Below are 23,910 nucleotides of genomic sequence, written 5' to 3' on the forward strand. Positions count from 1 at the left end.
ATGGGTAGATGGATGGATGGATAGATAGGGACAGACAGACAGATACATTTTTCTAAACCATGCAGCAACCTTGTGAGATACTTGTCATTTTTACAGTACAGATGAAGATTTATATGTTAAATTGCACTAGGACACATGGCTCACTTGTGGCCAAGATGAGACTCTAACCAAATTCTTATTAATTCTAGAGTAAAATCCTGTCTTTTTTTCAAATATTTTGATGACTTTGAAAACATACAAAAGAATGAGTGAACCACTGTCCCACTGTAGTCCATTGTAGTCCAACATCTCATTCACACTCCAAGGCAATAACATGACAGCTTATTAATCCTTCTAGTTCCCTTAGGTTTCTCTGTGCCTGCCCCAAAGGGTGTTTGAATGGTTAGATGGCAAAAACAAATGAAGTTCACATCACAATCACTGACAGGATATGCTTTACATAAATGAGAGAACAACCAAAAACATTTTGTTCCTTTGCTGGCAATATTAACACAGCTCATTGAATACTTTACTTGTTTGCTTTAAATATTTCCAAGCATATCTTTTAAGATTAGGAGAAAAGTTTTTGCATTTCAAGCTCGAGTTTGATTTTTTTCCACTCCTGGAAAAATTCAGAGACCCCAGAAGCAAGCATTGGCAGAATTTTTAGACTCAACATCCCGAATTATATTAGCATGAAAGTAAATGGCAGCTAACTATTTTTGTTTGCACAGAACATATAATCAGTGAGGAGGCCAATAAAGTAGTATTTTTTAATTAGAAGACAACTTATGAATAATTTTTTGCCCACTTTCCTCAATCAGCCAACTAATATTCATCAGGCACTCACTAGAAGCCAAGAATTTTAATAAATGCCAAAGATGGAGAAATGATTAATTTAATCATTTTGGTTTAGTGTCTTGAGAGGATTTGTGGAGTCACCCTAAACTCCTTCCTATCAAAAAATACACTCACAGATGATGTTTCCTGGCATTTGTTTTCACTTCATCATTATCACTTATACTTTAAATTAAAAAATAACCAGAATGTTTCATTATACCACACCATCTGCTCTGCCAAGAGTACAGCATACCACTGTCTATTGAATCTGGACAGAAAGAGCAAACTCATCTCTAGCCATCATTCTAAGGCAGACTCTAAAGTCAATTTCTGTTTAATAATAGCTGTAGTCTTCTTCTCTTTTTATCAACGTCAGTCCATCCATTAATCCATCAATTCTTTAATCTTCTGAACCACCTATTGTGAAATATTTAGGTACAAAAAAGTAAGCAAATTCAGATCCCTACATGCAGAAGCCAACTGTCCAATGGAAAACAGAGTCATTCATCAAACAAGTAAGATAAAATTACAGCTATGGGAACTAATAGCTACTAAATTCTAAAATACATCTCTCAGGTTTATATTTGTTTTTTTTTTTAATTATTTATTTATTTATTCATGATAGTCACAGAGAGAGAGAGAGAGAGAGGCAGAGACACAGGCGGAGGGAGAAGCAGGCTCCATGCACCGGGAGCCCGATGTGGGATTCAATCCCGGGTCTCCAGGATCGCGCCCTGGGCCAAAGGCAGGCGCCAAACCGCTGTGCCACCCAGGGATCCCTCTCAGGTTTATATTTGAAAGGGAGTTTGGGTTTGGAGTCTTTTATTGCTTGCTTGTTTGTTTGTTCACCACAACAATAAAATACCCATATTATTATATCTTCTTTTCTGTTTCCCTCAATATACCGTTTTAGGATGTTTGAATTCTCATAGAAAGAAATCAACACAGAATATGGAATTGATGGATGGAAACTACACCTTGGTGACTGAGTTCATTCTTTTAGGGTTTCCAACCCGCCCTGAACTGCAGATTGTCCTATTCCTCATGTTTCTGACATTGTATGGTATGATTTTAACAGGGAATATTGGACTGATGATGTTAATCAGGACCGACCCTCACCTTCAAACCCCTATGTATTTTTTCCTTAGCAACCTATCTTTTGCAGATCTTTGTTACTCATCAGTCATTGTTCCCAAAATGCTGGTCAATTTCCTCTCGGAAAATAAATCTATCTCCTATTATGGCTGTGCCCTACAGTTTTATTTTTTCTGTGCTTTTGCTGATACAGAATCCTTTATCCTGGCTGCCATGGCATACGATCGCTATGTTGCCATCTGTAATCCTTTACTGTATACAGTTGTGATGTCTCGGGGCATCTGTGTATGGTTGATTGTCTTATCCTACATTGGAGGTAACATGAGTTCCCTGGTTCACACATCCTTTGCCTTTATTCTGAAATACTGCGATAAAAATGTCATTAATCATTTTTTCTGCGACCTCCCTCCCCTGCTTAAGCTATCCTGCACAGACACCTCAGTTAATGAGTGGCTTCTCTCCACATATGGCAGCTCAGTGGAAATTATCTGCTTCATCGTCATTGTCATCTCCTACTATTTCATTCTGCGCTCAGTCTTGAGGATCCGCTCTTCCAGTGGCAGAAAGAAAACCTTCTCCACGTGTGCCTCTCACCTGACTTCTGTGGCCATCTATCAGGGGACTCTTCTCTTCATTTACTCACGGCCCAGCTATCTGTATTCTCCCAACACTGATAAAATTATCTCCGTGTTCTACACCATTATTATCCCAGTGTTGAATCCGTTGATTTATAGTTTGAGAAATAAAGATGTAAAAGATGCCGCTAAGAGAGCTGTAAGGTTAAAAGTGGATTCCTCATGAGCTATAAGGTTCTGGGATTCATCTAAATCCCCAGTTACAAACTCTAAATGGAATTTGTGACATGCCTACCAGCAGATACACAATGGATGTTATCAAACACTTGTTTTTCATACAGCCAAAATCACAGTGTAAGAAAGCATTTAAAAGTTTCAAAATTGCTGCTAAATAATAAGACTACTATTGAAAGATTATTTGCTTGAAGTTAATGCTAAAATGTGTTTTATCATGTTGTCTAAGGGATATAGTAAATACCTCAGAAAAGTGTGTAGCGGTGTGCATGTGTCTGTTCGTGTGTAGTGTGTCTCATTCACGTGGTAGATTTACGGATGAGAACGTGAATAGTACTATGCTGTAAATAATACCTTGCACCACTTTAAGCCCTTGATAGATGTTAAGTACATATATTTGTGTAATAGCTCAATTAATTGAAATGTACATGTAGAATGAGATGGTTATGGAATGTCTTGGAAGCAATAATACAAAATAAATCCATTTTCTTAACCTCAGTTTAATAATATGATGCTAACCTTCTCTACCCAATCTACTCCAAAGTAATTTGGAAACTTTGTCTAAGTAGCACCTTGAAGAATATAGATCAATTTCAAGGAAGACTATTTGCCTTCCTGTCTATATTTTTATCTTAAACACCAAAGTATTACTAGAGGGATGGAACATCTTTCTCTGGCATCTCTGACACAGAATCAGCCCCACAATATATCACCTGTATCCTCAAGCAGAGATCAACCCACATGACCTGGTGGGACATTTGAGGACTGAAATGAGAGGCATGTACCTGCAAAGTGTATTTCCATAATTAAAATTTTCTACTGTACATTATTTTTATTACTATATTATTTTTTCTCTATGATAATAAATATTTATAAGCTTTGACCTGGAAATATCAATGTTTACAAAGTATGTTTAAATCTGTGTACTCTTTGTTGCAAAGATCCACAAAAGACACAGTGTGAATTACTGTCAGTTTTAAATTCCTGCAGGAATCTTGTCTTTGGATTTCTGACCAATAGTGTTTCTCCTGAGCACTTTGATTGTTTCATTTGCTAAGAAGGGAAGAGTCACTCACAGCTACACACTCACCAAAGTACTCCAATATTAAGTTTATATTTCTTAGCAAGATTTACTTGTCTGAGATTATAGAAAATCACACAAAGCCACATCAGATGAGTAATTATCTACAGCTTTTCATGTTTGCTAAGCTCTAAAATTACACAAGTATCTATTAGGTGGAGTGTATATGGTGCAATATTACATATCCAGCTGCTTATGAAACTCTTAGTTTTGCAACAGCACTGCCTTTGATGCTCAATAATCATGGCACCAAATATTACACTATTTATGAGAAAAGATAGCCATTTCCAAGTGAAGACACATATAAAATTATAGGGTATTGTAATTTTTTCAAGGTCCACAGGGCTGCTGTTACTTGCAAAGCTTTCTAGATGGCCCACACTGCTTTTCCCACTGGGAGCATCCTATATTTCATCCCTGGGGAGTACAGGCACCTGTTAAATTCCCAAGACTGCATGGTTGCCTCCATGGCCTGAATTTATATTTTAGCTCCAGCATGGTCTGAACTTTCTGAAGCCACCCACTTAACTGGGCCTTCCTCTGTGGTTTGTTGAAGCTGTGTGGCCCCGTATTATTGAAGCTGCATTTTGATAATAGAAGCAAAACCACTATAAACATTAAGGAAGGAGGCGATTTATGCCCAAACCTCATGCAAATTTCTCTTTTTAATAATGCTAAATCGAAACCAAGCTGGGAAGATTTGGGAAATGCAGCTCTCAGCCACAACCACATTGGCAGCAGATTCTCAAATAATCCACCCCTTTTTTCAACATGCCATTCAGAGGCATCTTGAAAACAAAATCAACTTTCAAATAAGACAACAGCAAAAGTATGCTTACTTTTGCTAACAGATGCATGCATAGAATGTAAAGAAAAAAGATGCAATGTAAAGTATTTATGCCAATTTATCTTTGTGCAGTGGTCCAGGGTCCTTCAGGCTAAGTCACACATCTTTGATACTCTGTAACTTGCAAAAAGTTGAGATAAAAGTTTAAACCTTCTCACTGTATCTTATGTTAGGAATCAGGGGAACAGGAGAGAAAGAAATATTAGTCAATATATTTATATCACAACAAAGGAAAAGCAACATTATAACTCCTATAGTAGTCTTGTTTTCCCCACAGGCCAAATGGTCATAGCTGGTACATAGAATTTCCTTTCCTCCACAGCCTCTGCTGTATCCCCTTTAATTTTAAGAAGCATCCTAGTTGTCTTTCTTTCTTTCTTTCTTTCTTTCTTTCTTTCTTTCTTTCTTTCTTTCTTTTTTTTTTTTTGTCTTGTGAAGTGGCCCAAAGCTTTATCCCTCAATATAGGTATCATTTCTAGATCATTTTATCTGGGTCTCTTTAAGTTTTCCATCCTCTTTTTATTTTTTTTAAAAGATTTTTATTTATTTATTCATGAGAGAGAGAAAGAGAGAGAGAGAGAGAGAGAGAGAGAGAGAGGCAGAGCGAGAAGCAGGCTCCCTGAAAGGAGCCCAATATGGGACTCGATCCTGGATCCTGGGATTCCCGCCCTGAGCTGAAGGCAGGTGCTGAACCACTGAGCCACCCAGGCATCCTTCCATCCTCTTTTTAACAGCAGGCATGGGAGTTCTCAGAGGTACCCCCAGAGGCTCTCTTACACTCCAGAAACACGCTTCATTACCCTAACTCTATAGTAATAATCACCTGTTCCCCTTATTTTAAGAACAATCACCCTCAAATGGTAGAGAAACTACTGTTTGCCTGTTGACTAAGTAGCATAAGGTCAAAGTGACCAGATGCAGTCTTGGTGTTAGTTCATTGGAACCACTTTCTGTTCCCTGTTTAAGAATTTTTTTTAAGATTTATTTATTTATTTATTTATTTATTTATTTATTTATTTATTTATTTAATCTATTTATTTATTTATTTGAGACACAGAGAGAGAGGCAGAGAGATAGACAGAGGGAGAAGCAGGCTCCTCACAGGGAGGCAGATGAAAGACTTGATCCCAGGATTGGGTTCATGCCCTGAGCTAAAGTCTCAACCACTGAGCCAGGTAGGCATCTCTACTTTTTTTTTTTTTTTTAAATAAAGGCCAAGAGCCCTTAAAATTGTGAGGATAGGAAGCAAATTTTTCATTAGTGTGCCATTAGGAATAATAAGACAGGGGCTACCTCTTTTTCTCTGCCTTTTTAGAATTACCAGCATCTAAGTGAAATTCTTTACATGCATTATCCTTAGATACATGAGTTATATTAATAGAAAAATCCCCAAATCAAATATATTACTATTCTTTGCATATCATCTTTCATTTTAAATAGCTAAAAAGACTCAGTAATGAATATTTAGTGCAGTTACTTTTTTAAGATTTATTTATTTATTCATGAGAGACACAGACTGAGAGAGAGAGGCAGAGATATAGGCAGAGGGAGAAGCAGGTCCTCGCAGGGAGCCTGATGCAGAACTCAATCCCAGATCTCGGGATTACAACCCAAGCCAAAGGCAGGCACCCAACCGCTGAGCCACCGAGGCATCCCAGAGCAGTTACTTTTGCAAATCCTGTACTAGAAAGCTTAGAGAACACAAAATATAAAAGTTGGTCTTATTCCTGAAGTGTCTCAAATGTAGTAGATTTTATATATTCTTATATATATTTTTATATGAACAAAGGGAACATAATTCAGTAAAGGATATACTAGGTATAGAAAAGGTGATGGAATCTTAAAGGCAATGAAATGCTGGATGATGTGTGGTGGGGGGTGGGAAGAAGATATGCTCCCTCATGAGCAGCAGCCTGGCAAGCAAGGCATAATTGACAAGAATGCTTTTAGCATGTTTGTTCACATAGCCAAAAGGCAGAAACAACCCAAATGTTCATGCAACTGAAGAATGAATCAACCAAAAGTATTATATCCAGAAACTGAAATATTATTCAGCCATAAAATGAAACAGAATTCTGGCACAACGGCAGCCTGGGTGGCTCAGCAGTTTAGCGCCACCTTCAGCCCAGGGCATGATCCTGGAGACCTGGGATCAAGTCCCACATCCGGCTCCCTGCATGGAGCCTGCTTCTCCTTCTGCCTGTGTTTTTGCCTCTCTCTCTCTCTCTCTCTCTCTGTGTGTGTGTCTCATGAATAAATAAATAAAATCTTTAAAAAAAGAATTCTGATGCAAGCATAATCATGGATGAACTTTATAATTATTGGGCTGGAGGAAAGAAGTTTCATCCCACTTAACAAATGCCATATAATGCTGTTTCTATGGGATGTGCAGAGCAGGCAGTGTGCAGATTAGAAAATTGGTTATTGGTCCCTGGGATTAGACTGTAGTAATGGCTCAACAACCTTGAAAATATGTTAAAAACCAAAAAAACTGTATACTCTGAAAGAGTAAGTTTTACAGCACTCAATGACACTTTAATAAAAAAATAAAGTATTATGGAATTGTAGTAACATACCTAAGTCGGATGTGAAGGAGAATGTTTCAAATACAGAAGAAACTAAATGTACAATCCAAAGGTGCTAGAAATGATTAAGAGGGGTCGACTTGGGTTTCATTAGATTTTCTCTTTGACTAGAGGAGAATGATATAAATATGGAGAAGCTGAAGCATACTATAAAAATAATTTGGGGGTGCGGTGCTTGTGTGACTTAGTCGGTTAAGCATTTGCCTTTGGCTCAGGGTGCTGGGTTCTTCCCTGCTCAGCTGGGCCTGATTTTCCCTCTCCAGTTCTCCTTGCCTTTGCTCTCTCGCTCTCTCTCTCTCTCTCCCTCTCTCTTTCTCCATCAAATAAATAAATAAAATCTTTGAAAATAATAATAATAATTTGAAGTTTTCTTTCTGGCATAGATCGATTTGGTGACAGTAGTGAAATGTTAAAGCTCAGCCCTTGCTAAAGTTGTTTCTGAATTCACAGAGGGTACACAGAACCAGAAATATAATTAATGACATGTTTGTGTAACATCAAAGCCTAAGGGCAGTAGCTTCAGAGACTTAAGTCCCCAAAGCATCTGCTAAAATAAAATGCCAGCTGCCTATTGTATAGCCACCAAAGACCCGCTCATCTCAGGTAGGCTTCAAGGTTCCAACTTGTAGAATGTAAGGAAAAATCCTTACTGTATAGGGGAAAAAAAGGTTTGTGTTTTTCTAAAAGCATCTTTTTCCTGCTTACTCAATTAAAGAGACTCCACAATTTAATGACCAAATATATTTTCTTTTCAAAACTGAAAAGATCTATCTGAACTTAGTATTCACAATATAATCTTTTGGTTATTTTACTTTGATGTTGATTTACAGCAACCAATCAGGCTTCTATTCCTTTCATCACTGGATAATTATATATGTGAATCTAAGTGGTTTTTTTTTTGTTGTTGTTTGTTTGTTTTGTTTTGTTTTGCTTTATTTAAAAAATAATGTAGGTACAACCTTACAAATAGCAATATACACAAATGCATTTTCATGTGAACCACATGCCATATTCACTTCAGTCTAAAGAACAAGTCCATTGTCCACTTTCTATTCTCAGGTACAACAGAGACATATACACATGCAAATATATGGCACATTCATTCATACATACACAAACACATATGGAAGAGAAGACTGTTATCATTTAGAAGCATTTGATGTACTTCATCTTAATTCCTTTTCTTTTTTGTTTTTTTGTTTTTTGGTTGTGTTTTTTTTTGTTGTTGTTGTTGTTTTGTTTTTTGTTTTTTTGAGAGACAGAGAACAGGGTTGGTGTGGAGGGACAGACGAAGACAGAGAGAGAGACTCTGAAGTGGACTCCATGCTGAGCATGGAGACCTGTGTGGGACTGCAGTGACCCTGAGATCATGACCTCAGACAAAGAGTCAAACACTTAGCTGACTCAGCCATTATCTTATTTCCATTTTATATTATAGACGTCCGTTCAAAATCCAAGGAGATGCAAATGTGTGTGTTACATTCTGTTGTTTTCACTTTTTTTGTTTTGTTTTTTTTTTTGTTTTTTGTTTTTTGTTTTTAGCACATTTCTTTGGTGAAAAGACTCCTTCTTCAGCACCAGACCACTCCACAAATAGGTCGTGAGTACGGTGGCAAAGCAATAATACATTTCCAGAGAAAGGTCAATAATGCTTATTTCATGTCTCAGCAAAAGCTAAAGTCAACTCAGACCAGAATCAGTAACATAATTATTTTCATTACTATTAGTGTGTAATATGGTCATTGTTTCTAAAACTAAAAGAAAAAAAATCTTTTAAACTAATCATGTTATTGAAAGGATATAATAATTACTCTTTTTTTGTGTGTTCATGGAACATTTTCAAGTGTACAAAATGCTTAGTCCTACATCTTGCATCCTGGTCTAACATTGGTGTTTCTTCCATATAATTTTGAAGCTGTAATGATCTATTAGCTCATCCAAATATTTTCCTTGACACAAGGAAGATAATGGCCAGGGAAATCAAAGAGCTTATAGAAAGTCACAGACCTCATAAATGACACCTAGATTTTTTTTTAATTTTTATTTATTTATGATAGTCACAGAGAGAGAGAGAGAGAGAGAGAGAGAGAGAGGCAGAGACACAGGCAGAGGGAGAAGCAGGCTCCATGCACCAGGAGCTCGATGTGGGACTCAATCCCAGGTTTCCAGGATCCCTGGGCCAAAGGCAGGCGCCAAGCTGTGCCATCCAGGGATCCCGACACCTAGATTTAGATCAAAGTTCCTCAACCACCTACCATAGATATTTTCTGTTATTGCTATATTAGATAGTAGTGCTTCTTTAAAGAGTAACTATTGACCAAGTAATTTTATAAGTATAAAAGACAATCTCAAAAAGAAATTGTGTTCTGCTTTACAGATATTTTGTGGTTGTCAGAAGAGTTATATGTGCATCTATCATTTTCTTGATCATTTTCTCAAAAGTTGAGACAAGAATATACAAGAATGGATAAAGGAAATTGCTCATCCTTGACAGAATTCATTTTCTTGGGAATTACCAATAACCCTGGAATGAAAGTGACCCTATTTGCAATGTTTCTTGTTGTTTATCTCATTAATCTGTTTGCAAATCTTGGAATGATTATTTTAATTATAATAGATTCCCAGCTTCACACACCAATGTACTTTTTCCTTAGTCAACTCTCTTTCTGTGACCTCTGCTATTCTACAGCCGTTGGGCCCAAAATGTTGGTAGACCTTTTAGCCAAAAACAAATCAATCCCCTTCTTTGGGTGTGCCCTTCAATTCTTGATCTTCTGTATGTTTGCTGATTCTGAGTGTCTACTGCTGGCAGTGATGGCATTTGATCGGTACAAGGCCATTGGCAACCCATTGCTCTACACAGTCAACATGTCCAACAGAGTGTGCTCCCTGCTCATGGCTGGAGTTTACTTGCTGGGAATGGCAGATGCTCTGATACATACAACATTAACATTCCACTTATGCTTTTGTAGATCAAATGAGATTAATCATTTCTTCTGTGATTTACCTCCACTCTACCTCCTTTCATGCTCAGATACAGAGATCAATGAGTTGGCATTATTCATCTTTTTTGGTTTCATTGAACTGAGTACCATTTCTGGAGTTCTTATCTCTTATTGTTATATAACCCTATCAGTCTTGAAGATCCACTCTGCTGAGGGGAGGTTCAAAGCTTTCTCCACCTGCACCTCCCACTTAACTGCTGTTGCAATTTTCCAGGGAACTATGCTCTTCATGTATTTTCGGCCAAGCTCTTCCTACTCCCTTGATCAAGATAAAATGACCTCATTATTTTACACCCTTGTGATTCCCACATTAAACCCACTGATTTATAGCCTACGGAACAAGGATGTGAAAGAAGCGCTGAAAAAACTGAAAATTAAAAAGTGGTTTTAAATATTTATACCACACACACAGGCATCATGGTTGTTTTTTTTGTAAAATTATACTGCATCACACAAGAGAAAGAAAGTTGTCTCAAAACCTTAATTTAACAAAATGAGTTTGTTTTAATGCTCTGTCACAAAATTTTGCAGTTCCCTAAATATAACATACTTTATTAGGTGTCTAGAGTTTATATATGGTACTCCATCTTTTGGAAAACTCTTCTGACCTTTCTAATTTTGCCAGATTTTTATGTGTTCATTTGTTCATTCAAACATTAATTTGTTTTATTTTATTTTATTTATTCATTATACACACATACACACACACTCACAGAGGCAGAGACATAGACAGAGGGAAAAGCAGGCTCCCGGCAGGGAGCCCAATGAGGGACTTCATCCCAGAACCCTGGGATTACCACCTGAGCTGAAAGCAGATGCTCAACCACTGAGTCCCCCAGGCATAACTCAAACATGAATTTATTACATTTAGATGTACTATGTGCTTACTAAGTGAACTTGGGTATTTAAGTGCTTTAAATTTCATAGTACACCTAGTAGTGTTCATATTAATGAATCTTATAATCTATTCAAAGTAACCAACAATACTTAACAAGACACCAAATAATTCACAAATCTCAAACTCAATATGAAGTAAAGACAGGGGGCTTTATCCAAAGAAAATATCTAAATCTAGTGTAAAAGAAAAGCTTCATTGGCTAGAGATACTGAGTCTCAGATCTTAAACATCTCCTTTAAAAACAGTTTTAATATAATTCTATTTATTAACTCACTGCTTCTTATATGAAATTGGGAGCATTGTTTGTCAAGGATTGAGCATTTCAGTCCCATTATCCAAAGCACCTGTATATACTCTAGGACACAAAATGGAAAAACAAATAAATAAGAAATTTAAAACACCAGATAACATTTTTGGGTGTTTATTAGAATTTATTAACACAATTATATGACTATATGGTATGTGGCCAGTATATATATAATATATATACATATATATATTATATATACATTATAGTGTATATATAATACATTATATATGTTACATATACGTCTATTATGTATCATAATGCATTATATTGTTATATATATATTATAACTTTTAAGAAAGTACATAAAATGGTTGTGGATACTAAAGTAATGGATCAATAAAGACCTATGTATTAATTACACTAGAGGTAAAGAGTATTCATGTGTGTATGTTCTTGAAATTGGTCTATTTCATCTCTCTAGTTTCTAATGATTGAAGCAAAGGCAAGTTGTTGAAATAACATGGAAATACTCTTAAGTTTGAAAAACCATATCAGACCCAAGGACACTCTTAATTATCCATTACAATTGTAGAAGCTAAAAGCCACTGAATTTCTTAGATTTTGTAGCTGCTGTTTTAATTATTTTTGGGCAGAAACCCTTCAGAGTGGAAGAAACAGCTCCTCTGCTCTTTAAGGGAGCATTTGTTGAAGAGTGTGACCTGTCACTAGGAATCATGCTGGAAAAAAAAAAAAACTGTAAAGAAATTTACTTTTTTTAAAATAAAGGCTTTAAAGATTTCTATGTGTACATTTTTTTTTTTCTCAAGGAACATATACATTTTTGAAATTGTTACTTATGAGCAGCAGCATGGAAGAAAACATTGCCTTAAATATAGAAGTCCAAGAAAAATAGAAAGGTTGTGGATTGCTGTTAAAACTTAGAGGATTTTAGGGACACCTGGGTGTCTCAGTCAGTATCTGCCTTGGATCAGGTCATGATCCCAGGGTCCTGGGGTAGGTCCTGCATAGGGCTCCCACTTCAGCAGGGAGTCTGCTTCTGCCTCTCCCTCTGCCTCCCCCTTGCTCATGCTTCTCCATGCTTCTCTCTCTCTCAAATAATTAAATAAAATCATTAAAAACAAACAAACAACTTAGAGAATTTTAATATGTAATCTGATTAACCAACCTTGCTCCCTTATGGCAGCCATATTTTACAGCATCTAAAGACTAATTTGTGGGATACTCTACTGTCTAGTTTATTAGATCTAGTGAGCTTGAAATAAGAAATAGAACTTTTAAACCCTAGAAATGGAATTCTAAAAAATAGAATGAACTGATTCGATTGATTGTGGGCTTTCTCTTCCTAAAATTAAAGCCAGGTAATGTATATTTCAGAAGGTCACATATTTGTAAATATAACCCATTTTAGTGGACAGTTATGCAAATTCAAAATTTCGTTAACACTTCTAAAATGGATATCCAATTTTCTTGATATTCAAGGAATAAAAATGAATACTTAAATGTAGTATATTATGACTCCCCTCCAGATTATAAAAAATGCAGACAATTGAAACTTAGTGTACTTTAGTACCAGCATCATGTCAGGAACACTCTGATGCCAGGCGTATTGTCTTGATTGGCATATTGTAAGTGTCACTCAGAACATGGCCAGTCCAGAGAGTTTTCCCTGGGGCTGCCATGGTGCACAATTTCAGGGGCCACCAATTGTCTTATTTTCTATTTAGTCTCTGGAATTGTGCAGTGCAGCCACTTTCCACATTACTTTCTCTTCACACTAATGTCGGTGAGGTTCAAGAGTTCAATTATAATATATAACATAGACCATGGCTCCATCTGGTGACCTTCCGTCTAGGCTGCCCTCTCAGTCATTCATCACACAGACTGAAATCTTGCTGCATTAGAGAGCATACTTAGAGGAGTTCGCAGATGCTGAGAATCCTGAAAACCTGTCCTCCCTGGTTTTATTCATTTTGTTTTTTATTTCTCTTTTTTTTTTTGTATTTTTTTTTATTGGAGTTTGATTTGCCAACATATAGTATAACACCCAGTGACCATCCCATCCAGTGCCCCCCTCAGTGCTTGTCACCCAGTCACACCATCTCCGGCCCACCTCATCTTCCACTACACCCTATTCTTTTCCCAGAGTTAGGAGGTTTTATTCATTTTCAAATGAAACTTAATAGTAAACACACTTTAGCCTTCCATAAGATTAGCCAAGAGAATTATTTGCTAAAAGGAACTTATTTCATGATGCTGTCATCAGGAGTCTATTAAGAGCAAGGGTTTTGCAGCAAGAAAAACCTAGTGTCTTTGAGATTCCATATGCAATGTCTGCATCTATATGAGGAGGTTGTTAATAACCAGTTGGAATATATGAGCTAACATAGTAAATATGTGATAGTTTAAAGTAATGAAAGAAATGATTTATGAAAACTACTACCTAGCCTTTTAAAGCAACTTGTCTTAGATTTTCCAGGTGCTATTGCAAAATGCCTTTGTGTGAAAACATTTCAAAATGGATGTAAAGTCCAAGAAAAGTCTCTGGTTTTAAAAGGAGCATTTGTGGGATACTCTAATTTTTCACGAGGTACCACGCTGGAAAAACCTATGAAGAATTTCATTATTATTATTATTATTATTATTATTATTATTATTATTACAAAAGGCTGTTAGGGTTTTCACCTGTATGATCTTTTTCCAATTAATACCTACTCTTTTGAAGGTATTATCAGCGTCAGCATGGTAGAAAACATTGTTTGAAATATATTGTCCAAGAAGATGGGATGTCAGTGGATTACTACTAATTAAGACTGTGTAAACCTGTAATAAGATTAACTCATCTCAAAAAAAAAAAAAAAGATTAACTCATCTCTCTGCCTTATGACAGCTATATATTATGGCATCTAAAAATGGATTGATTTATGCATTGGCTATTTTATCAGATCCAGTGGTTTTTAAACTAAAAATATGGGACATTTTAAGCCCTACCAAAGAAATTACAAAAGTAGAATTGACTGATTCAATTAATCATGGGCCTCCTCTCTCTGAATTTGTGAAATTGAATAACACATTATGGAAAATATTTTTTAGGGAATCGTGACTCAAACAGAAGCTGGGGCAGATGGCCTATAATGACTATCTCAGTACTTTACATAAATAAGGGACACCACATCAAAAGGCTTTCTGTATTCTTGCTTGTCTACTTCAATCCTCATCATTCTCTTCCCTTCTGAGTCATTCTACATCATATCCTTCTCACATATCCCCAGGGACTGATAGAAATTAGCTGCTTCCAAAGGCAGTATTACCAGGGCCAAGGGAAAGTCTTTAAATATGGCAACATAGGAGACTCCAATACCTCTCTTTCCACAAACACACCAAATGAGTAGCTCACATGGCAAAATTCCTTCTGAAAGAGATCAAGAAATTAGTTGAGTGACTCCTACACATCAGGAAGTTAGCAAAAGCAAGTACAAATGTAGATCTTCTGTAAAAATGTAGTGTAACACACACTTTCAAAAAGGGGAAGAAACCTGTACAATGTGACATGTCAATTATATCTCAGTAAAACTAGGAAATAATATCCTCAAGGAAATACATAAATGAAAAGACATGCACAAAAAACACACACATACATACACATATACTTTTTTAAAGTTTTTAAATTTTATTTTCTTAGTAGATGATCTTTCCCCTCACTACTCTATTCCACACATTCATCTCTAGTATGCTACACCTTTTTTTTTCTAATGTACAGCTCAAAAATCCCATGACCCATGATAACAGCTTATTCTTTATCTTTTCTTAGTTTTTCATTGTGTTCATTCATTAGTTAATATATGATCATCACTTGCTTTTCAGAAAATAGTGTATATATAATTCATTGCATGTTAAATATCCCAATTAACTGTAATCTTTTGCAAATCTTTCTGCACCTATATAAAGGACTCTCATATATTCCTTTTAATGATTATATCATGTTCCATATAATGGAGCTATCTTAATCCATTTATTTATGACCCTATTCATGAGCATCTCTTCATTTCTAGTTTTGATCACTACTAACTTTGTTAAAATAATTATGTTTGTAAAGAGTATATACCTCTTGAAAACTAATCCCAGAAAGATAAGTATTTTTTCCATACTGTATTCATCCAAGCAGTCAAAGGCCAGCTCAATGTAAAGGGGCGGGGGGGGAGACATTGTATGTACATGGGAGATATGTCAGAATTTTAAATCATCTTTAATTAGACACAGTTACCATCAGTCAGTAGTAGAACCTTGAAAATTTTCATTTTCCCATTCTTTTGTTATTAGCTTTTCATATATTCAAATTAAATACCTAAGTGTGTGTGAATGAATTTTTTCTTATTCCTTACAAGCATACACAGAACAAAATACACTGGTTGAAAATATACTTGAACTTCACATTACAGAAAGGAAAGGTAAATGGAAGTTTGTATCAGTCAGGCTGGTGTGAACGATTGATTAGCTTTGGTTACTGCTGATGGATATCAGTGGTGCCAGGGACAAAGAGATCAGGAAAAGGTTCAGGGATCATTGAGCATTACATCATAACTGTTGGAAGGGATTTGGAAAAAACACAAAATTACACTCCAATACTTCTAAACTTTGTAAAAATTTCAATAAGTAAAATAAAAACAAACAAAAATTTTAAGAAACAAATAGAACCTTGTTTTTTCTTAAACACTCTACTATGCACACATGTATATATGATATATATTAGTTGAAACCATTTGCAACTAAAAACCTCCTTATTTCAACTATTTGTCTGTCACCTATAACCTATCTACCTAAAATAAGAACAAAGATTCAATTACTTGTATCAGTGCTAGTGCTAGGGCTGCAGGATATACAGAAATTAGCTCATGCAGCTATTCTTACTAAAGAGCTTACAATGTAGACACATATCTGAATAAAATAAAGATAATGCAAGAAAAAGTATGCTATGCACAAATGGATATGATAGTCATAAAATAATTGAAATCCAATCAGGTGACATGGTTGGAGAAATGGAATCACACGTACTTAATGAAAAAAATGTATTTAATATAACCATTGAAAAATTGTTCTATTTGTAAATGGGAAGGTGAAGGAGTTTGTTACAGAAATAAAAGAAACAGGATAAAAATTAAAAAAAGAAATAATTAACAGGAAAATAATCATTTTATTTCATAAACATTAATGTAATACATTTAACAGAATAGATAATAATTAACAGATAAAGTAACTGAGTAGATCTATTAGAGTTTCTTTGAAGCTCTGATCTGACTGGAGAAAGATGGTATAGACTCAGGGTAACAAAGAATCATACTATAAAGATTTTTTTATAGCCCCAAAGATGGTCCATTCTGTGCAAGTGTGAAAAAATTAAATTCATCCTTTGCTGAAATTGTTGCAACATTCACGGGGGAAAACACAGAACTAGAAATCTAATTAATAACATTTGTATATATAGAAGTGTGAGGGCAGAGGCTTGAGGCAGAGGCATTTCAGTCCCAAATGACATGGAGTAAAAATAAAATGCATGTGTCTGTGTTGTTCAGCTGCTAGGGGCAAGCACAGAATGATTTGCCCTTCCCAGGTAGGTTTCTGAGGCACTAAATTTAAAGAATCAAGAAAAAAATGCTTATATTTGGAAAAATGAGGAATTGAATATTTACAAAATTAAAAATTATTTTTTACTTATTTTCATTGGTTCATAGTCTGCAATCTGATGGCAGAAAAGAAGTAGTTTCGCATTTAAGCAGGGTGAGTCAAATCATTTTGATTAGCAAATGAACAGTTTTTACTTACTTATATCCTAATCAAAATTAAAAAGAAGAACACTGACTTTATTTTTATTTTTTCCCAGTAATAGTTGAGGTATCACAACACAAACACTAATTTGTGTAAATTCAACCCATACAAACCACAAATCATATGTATTTAAATCTAAAAAAAAATCAGATCATCACCCATATGCCAGTTTTCACATATCAACAGAAAGACAGGTGCATGCATACACACTTGGAAGCCTATAAAAGATATATTTATTACTCTTGGTCCTGTCTCCATTTTTAATAAACAAGTCAGTTCTAAAATCCAAAGAGATGGAAATGTATGTGTTCAATACTGTATTTTCCACTTGGTTTTAGTATTCTTTTTTTTTTTTACTGGTCAAAAGAAGCACCCTTTGGCACCAGAACTCCTGCATGGTAAGTAATAAAAACATAGCAAAGTAGTAATATTCTACTAGAGACAAGTTTATTAAAATATATCTAATGTCTCAATAAATACAAAAAAAAAACAATGTGAATGGGAACAATTACAAACATATTCATTATTCTTAAATCAAAGATATGCTCATTGTTCCTGAATTTAATACAGAGGCTTAAACAAATCGTGACTCTTGACGAAGTCAGTGAATGTAAACATTTTATGCTCAATTCTATATTGGTTATTAAAATATAAGAATGCAATTTCCAATTTTGTGTTTGTTGCTTTCATATTATATCTGACCTGTAATGAACTTTCATTCATGATCAACCATTGAGATAAAAGCACTGCAGGTGAACACTGATCATATACCTTTTGGGTGTCTCCAAATTTGGAATTAAACTTTCTCTAAATTCTATACCAAACACGTTATTTAACTTTTGTCAGCAACATAACAAGAAATTTGTCTTGACAACTGTCTGAAAATTAAGAATATAAAGAATAGAATGTGCTGACATAAATTATTTTTTATTTACAGATGATGCTTTCCTGAGTGTCAAGAGAGTTATAAATCTTGATATACCATTTCTTGATCATTTCTGTAGCATTTTAGAAAAATCAAGAAGAATGGATGGAAAAAATTGCTCTTCCATGAATGAATTCCTTCTCGTGGGAATTAGCAATAAGCCTGGAGTTAAAGTGACTCTATTCATCATATTTCTAATTGTCTATCTCATCATTCTTGTTGCAAACCTCGGGATGATCATTTTAATTAGGATGGACTCCCAGCTTCACACACCCATGTATTTCTTCCTCAGCCATCTCTCCTTCAGTGACCTCTGCTATTCTACAGCAGTTGGACCCAGGATGCTGGTAGGATTCATTGCCAAGAACAAGTCAATTCCCTTCTACAGCTGTGCTGTCCAATGGTTGGTGTTCTGTACCTTTGTAGATTCTGAGTGTCTACTGCTGGCAGTGATGGCCTTTGATCGGTACAAAGCCATTAGCAACCCCTTGCTCTATACAGTCAGCATGTCCAGCAGAGTGTGCTCCCTGCTGATGGCTGGGGTTTACATGGTGGGAATTATGGATGCTTCAGTAAATACAGTATTAACATTCCGGTTATGTTTCTGTGAGTCGAATGTGATTAACCATTTCTTCTGTGATGTCCCACCTCTCCTCTTGTTATCTTGCTCAGACACACAAGTTAATGAGTTAGTGATATTCACCATTTTTGGCTTCATTGAACTGATTACTCTTTCAGGGCTTTTTGTGTCTTACTGCTATATTATCCTAGCGGTGAGAAAGATCAACTCTGCTGAGGGGAGGTTCAAAGCTTTCTCCACCTGCACCTCCCACTTAACTGCTGTTGCAATTTTCCAGGGAACTCTGCTCTTTATATATTTCCGGCCAAGCTCTTCCTACTCCCTTGATCAAGACAAAATTATTTCATTGTTTTACTCCCTTGTGATTCCCATGCTAAACCCTCTGATTTATAGCCTACGGAACAAGGATGTGAAAGAGGCCCTGAAGAAACTTAAAAATAAAAAGTGGTTTCATTGAAAACATGTATGTATGTATTTTTTCTCCCAATCTTACACTATAATTCATGGAAATCAAAATTGTTTTGAATACTATGGTGTGATTCAACAAGTATTTATACCATGTCCCAGCCATGCCAAAATGTGTCATTCCCTAAATACTCCATGGTTCATTTTATGTCTTGAATTTATATGTGGTACTCTCTATTTGTGGAAAATTTCTAGACTCCTAGTTTGCCAAATTTTTGTTTCTTCAATTTTTCATTTGTGCATGAATTGACTTTTCTAAGTGTTATTAAGTGTTTTCTAAGTACCTTTATGAGGTTTGAATTTCATGGTGACTCTGGCAATTTATTTACTAATATATCTTATCACCTAATTTAAATTATAATTTTAATTAAGTAATACTAAATTACTTATAATAAACTATAATTACTCATATGTAAAACAAACAAAACTAGACACTATGACCCCAAAGTACACTGTTCAAATATAGTGAAGGAAATTGTTGTTTGAGATGACTTCAAATTTACTTGTTTATGAGAAAATAAATTTGTCTATAAGAGTAGAGCTGGGGGCCCCTGGGTGGCTTGCTTGGTTGAAATTCTCACTCTTGGCTTTGGTTCAGGTCATGATCTTAGGTTGGTGAAATTGAGCCCCACATTGGGCTCCATGCTCCACAGGGTGTCTGTTTGCATTTCTCTCCCTCTGGCCTTCTTCCTATGCATGCTGTCTCTTTTTCTAAAATAAATAAACAAATAAAATCTTTAAAAAAATAAAGAGTAAAGTGTTTTGATGGAAGAATGAAATAAGTTGTTTTTGTTGTTGTTGTTTTGTTTGTTTTAATTAGCTCTCCAATGATTTTGGGACAAGTAGCTTCTGCCTGGTAAAAGTGACTCTTCTAGGGGCAGTGGTGATAACAGATAGCCAGGTAGCAGCCTATGAAGATCATCCTGCTCATCAACACTTAATCTGTCATTCTCCAGTAATTCTTTCTAGCAATACGGGACTTTTACTTTTGCACTGGCAGCTGGACATAATGGCAAAGCTGTCTTTGCTGAGTACCAACTCTTATAAAGTTCCACTTCAACTAAATTTAGACTTCATTCCTTTCATCTCCCCCTACCTGGAGCAATAATGTGATTCATTTATTATTGATTGGAGTATGTTATTCCTTTACTGGTTTGTGAAGAGACCTTATTGTGTGTGCTATAGGCTAGTGACATTTCTACAGGGAACTTCTGTTACATAAATTGCTAGCAAAGACAAACTCAGTCTCTGAGCATTTATTTGCCTCCCCCACAATCCCCCCAAAAACCCATAAATTAAAAAATACTTCTTACAAATGCAATCTGGAAACTAAAGATAAAATAGGGACTAGCTGAGAGATTTAGGTAGATTGAAAAAGCATTCTATGCAAATGGTTCAGCAATTAGAGAGTGCTGAGGGAGACAGGACCTAGTCATCTGCGGAATTTAAAGGTAACCAGTGTGGCTGGATTCTATCACTGAAATTCAAGATTCAGTCACTTCCCCCAGAGGCTTTTCTTCCCTCCAGGATTTGTTAAACTTGGTTCACACACCGTGGTGTGCTTGAGAACATTGTTGAACCCGTGACTGTTTCCTATATCATTCCCTTCATTGTGTGCTAATGAACACTCCAAGTTTAATCATTTTTATCTCTTTCCTCAAGCACCATCATAGCATCTGGGTAAAGAAAAAAATATTTTCTAAAAAGTTAATTTTTATTGAATGTTTATTCATGGGGGCAAAAAAAAAATCACGAGTTCCGGTATGTGCCTTAAATACATTTTTGTATCATTTATGTAAGCACATAAAATAATTGTGAATGCTAAGAGTTAAGGGAAAGTTAAAGACATAAAAATTATTTGGAAAATAATTAAACCAAAGAGCCCTTATCTGGGTATTTACAAGATATTTGACAACTTAACTTGGTTCTGCTCTAGTTTGCTGATGGTGAAATTGAGACAGGAAAACTGGAAGGGCCTTATAAGAGAAAAAGCTGGTTTTTTTTTTTCCCTTTACTTCTTTTCTGGCTTCTATTCTTGCTAGCACCTACACCCCACCCCACTCTACACATGCCTTGGAATGCAAATAACACATGTCCTCCTTGTAAAGGACAAAGATGTAATGATAGCATTGTAGTTCTCCTGCACAGTAGATGATATATAAGGAATGTTGGAGCCTAGTCATGTGACTAGGGCAGACCACTGGCATTATCTCAAGGTCAAGATCCCTGGTGACACCTGGATGGCTCAGCGTTTTAGCACCTGCCTTCGGCCCAGGGTGTGATCCTGGAGTCCTGAGATTGAGTCCCACATGGGGGTCCCCTCATAGAGCCTACCCCCCCCCCTCTCTCTCTCTCTGTGTCTTTCATGAATAAATAAATAAAATCTTAAAAAAAAAAAAAAAAGATCCCTGACTTCAAGGAATGAGTGACTTCTGAAAAACACCTAGACCCCATCCTTCTTCCGACCAGTTCTTGGATGCCTGAGAAAACACATGCACCAGACCATAATCACCAATAAAAATTTCAAACCCAAACAAAGAAAAGACTCCCTCTTTCCTTTTCCAAATCTCCCAGATGATCCATCTGTATCTCTCTCTCTCTCTCTCTCTCTCTCTATATATATATATATATATATATATATATATACATATATATCTTCAATAAACTCTGCTTTTATCTCCTGCTGGCTCAGGTTTGATTTCTCTCCTGCATGAAGGCAAAGTCTTTTTTGGCTGATCCTGCAGGACCTCCTTCTGTGTCCCTGGATGCAGCCTGCAGGCATCAAAATCACTAAAGTGTCTTGTTTAGTAAACAGAGATAAGGACTTGCATTTGAAGGATCATACAGGAATAAGGGGCATCCTTGGAAGCCTGGGTGGCTCAGTCACTTAAGTGTCTGAATCTTGGTTTCAGATCAGATCGTGATCTCATGGGTCATGGGACTGAGCCCCATATTGGGCTCCAAACTCAGCACAGCGTATGCTTGGGATTCTCTCTCTCACTCTCCCTCAGCCTCTACTCCCTTCCTCCCCCCACTCACTCACTCTCTCTCAAATGGATAAATAAATCTTAAAAATAAAAAAAGAAAAGCACAAGGGGAAATCTTCATTGTTTGCTACAATTACACAGGCTAAAAGCCATTCAATGTCTAAGGTTACCTAGATGTCATTGTTAGCTTTGGTGAAAATCTTTCAGATTGCCAGTAAAGCCCAAGTAAGATAATGAGAGTCCTTTGTTGTCCAGGATGAAATTCTTTTGGAGATTCTGAGACTTGGTAGGGGGTGGTATAGAAGTAAAAAACAAACAAATAAATGGAGGATATTTCCTTTAGTCACAATGTCTTCTTAATTAGTCAATGCTATTTGGACATTTTACCTATAAATCAGGTATTCTTATGAAGAACAGCATGGCAGGAGTGTAATTTAATCAGACTAAAGCCCAAGCACAGATGGGTGTCAATCTTAGAATCTGAAAGATGCCACCTGCTACCACATTACTCTTCCCTAAGACAACTGGAGTGGGCTTAAGCTCAGATTTGATCTGTATCTTGGCTCCTATAAGCAAATTTAAGTCGAATGTGTGAACTAAAAAGAAGGAAACGTGAAGTGTATTAAATGAGGCATTTTAAGCTCAATAAAAAAGTGTTCAAAAATGGAACTGACTGATCTATAAAATTTGTGAAATCCTTGTGCCTAAATTTATGAGAGTGGAAGATGAGTGACCATTTCATGAAAAACTAGGGAATTTAAGACCAAGATAGGAGCTTGGGATTAGGACCTGCAAAAGGTCAGTAGAGAAATTTCTCTTGATTTTCCACAGAAATTCAGACAGTGTTTTATCAAAATAATTTATGTTAACTTATCAAATCCAATCCTTATCATCCCCTTTACTGTCTATATCTGTAACTCATATGCTTCTCATAATGTACCCACTACTTACTGGTGGCAAATATAACTGTCCCAGGAGGACATTATCAATGTCTGCATGTGATGTGTCAATCATATGGGTCCATGTCCTCATTAGAGAGTGAGAGAGAGACTAAGGGAGGGGTCGAGGGAGTGAATCTTAGGCAGATGCTCCACTGAATACAGAGCTTGAGGTGGGGCTCAATCTCAGGATGCTGATATCATGACCCGGAGACCATGACCTGAGCCAAAATCAAGAGTCTGTCACTTAACTGACTAGCCACCCAGGCACTCCATGTGTGGCTCTTTCTTAAGAGAGGCAGAGAATTTAACCTAGTTTGATATCCTCCCCAGAAACATGCTATGCATTGCAGAAGCAGCAACAAAGTTGGGTCTGAATCTGTTTGCAACTCACTATAACAGTGACCTTTAACAAATCACTTTTCCTTTTTGGGTCTCAGTACCACCCTTTCAAAAGAGGGGTCTTAACTAGATAATCTTTATCATATGTTCTAGGTACCACATTCTGTATCTGAATTGATTCGATTCTATCAATAATGTACAAGCCTTCTTCTATCTGTGGGCAGATTAAAAAATAAAAACAGATATGGGGGGATATATTCATACTGAAGGACCACATTACATCACTAGTCCAATTTGACCCAAAATAAAGGGTGGTAATTATGACAGATACCATAGGTTGTAGGAACCTCAATAGCATTAAACTGGACTCATTTTTCTGTCTTCTTGCTCTGCATTTTAACTTTAAGAGACACTTAATAAAAGTGGATACCTAACTTTATTAG

At 36.1% G+C, this 23,910-nt stretch overlaps 3 protein-coding genes across 3 annotated transcripts; all 3 read left to right on the plus strand.

Annotated features, from left to right (window-relative positions):
- The first annotated feature begins 1,770 nt into the window (after positions 1–1,770).
- LOC121501513 (olfactory receptor-like protein OLF1) lies at positions 1,771–2,715 on the plus strand. The gene has a single exon (XM_041773575.1). It carries the CDS (start codon positions 1,771–1,773, stop codon positions 2,713–2,715), a length of 945 nt encoding a protein of 314 aa, XP_041629509.1.
- Positions 2,716–9,699: 6,984 nt separating this feature from the next.
- Positions 9,700–10,632, plus strand: LOC121472115 (olfactory receptor 5W2-like). The gene has a single exon (XM_041723174.1). The coding sequence runs from the start codon at positions 9,700–9,702 to the stop codon at positions 10,630–10,632; it is 933 nt and encodes a 310-aa protein (XP_041579108.1).
- A 7,624-nt stretch (positions 10,633–18,256) lies between these two features.
- LOC121472212 (olfactory receptor-like protein OLF2) lies at positions 18,257–19,192 on the plus strand. The gene has a single exon (XM_041723378.1). The coding sequence runs from the start codon at positions 18,257–18,259 to the stop codon at positions 19,190–19,192; it is 936 nt and encodes a 311-aa protein (XP_041579312.1).
- Positions 19,193–23,910: the final 4,718 nt, after the last annotated feature.

This window comes from Vulpes lagopus, chromosome 11 (assembly GCF_018345385.1).
Source record: "Vulpes lagopus strain Blue_001 chromosome 11, ASM1834538v1, whole genome shotgun sequence".
Classification (NCBI taxonomy): Eukaryota; Metazoa; Chordata; class Mammalia; order Carnivora; family Canidae; genus Vulpes; species Vulpes lagopus.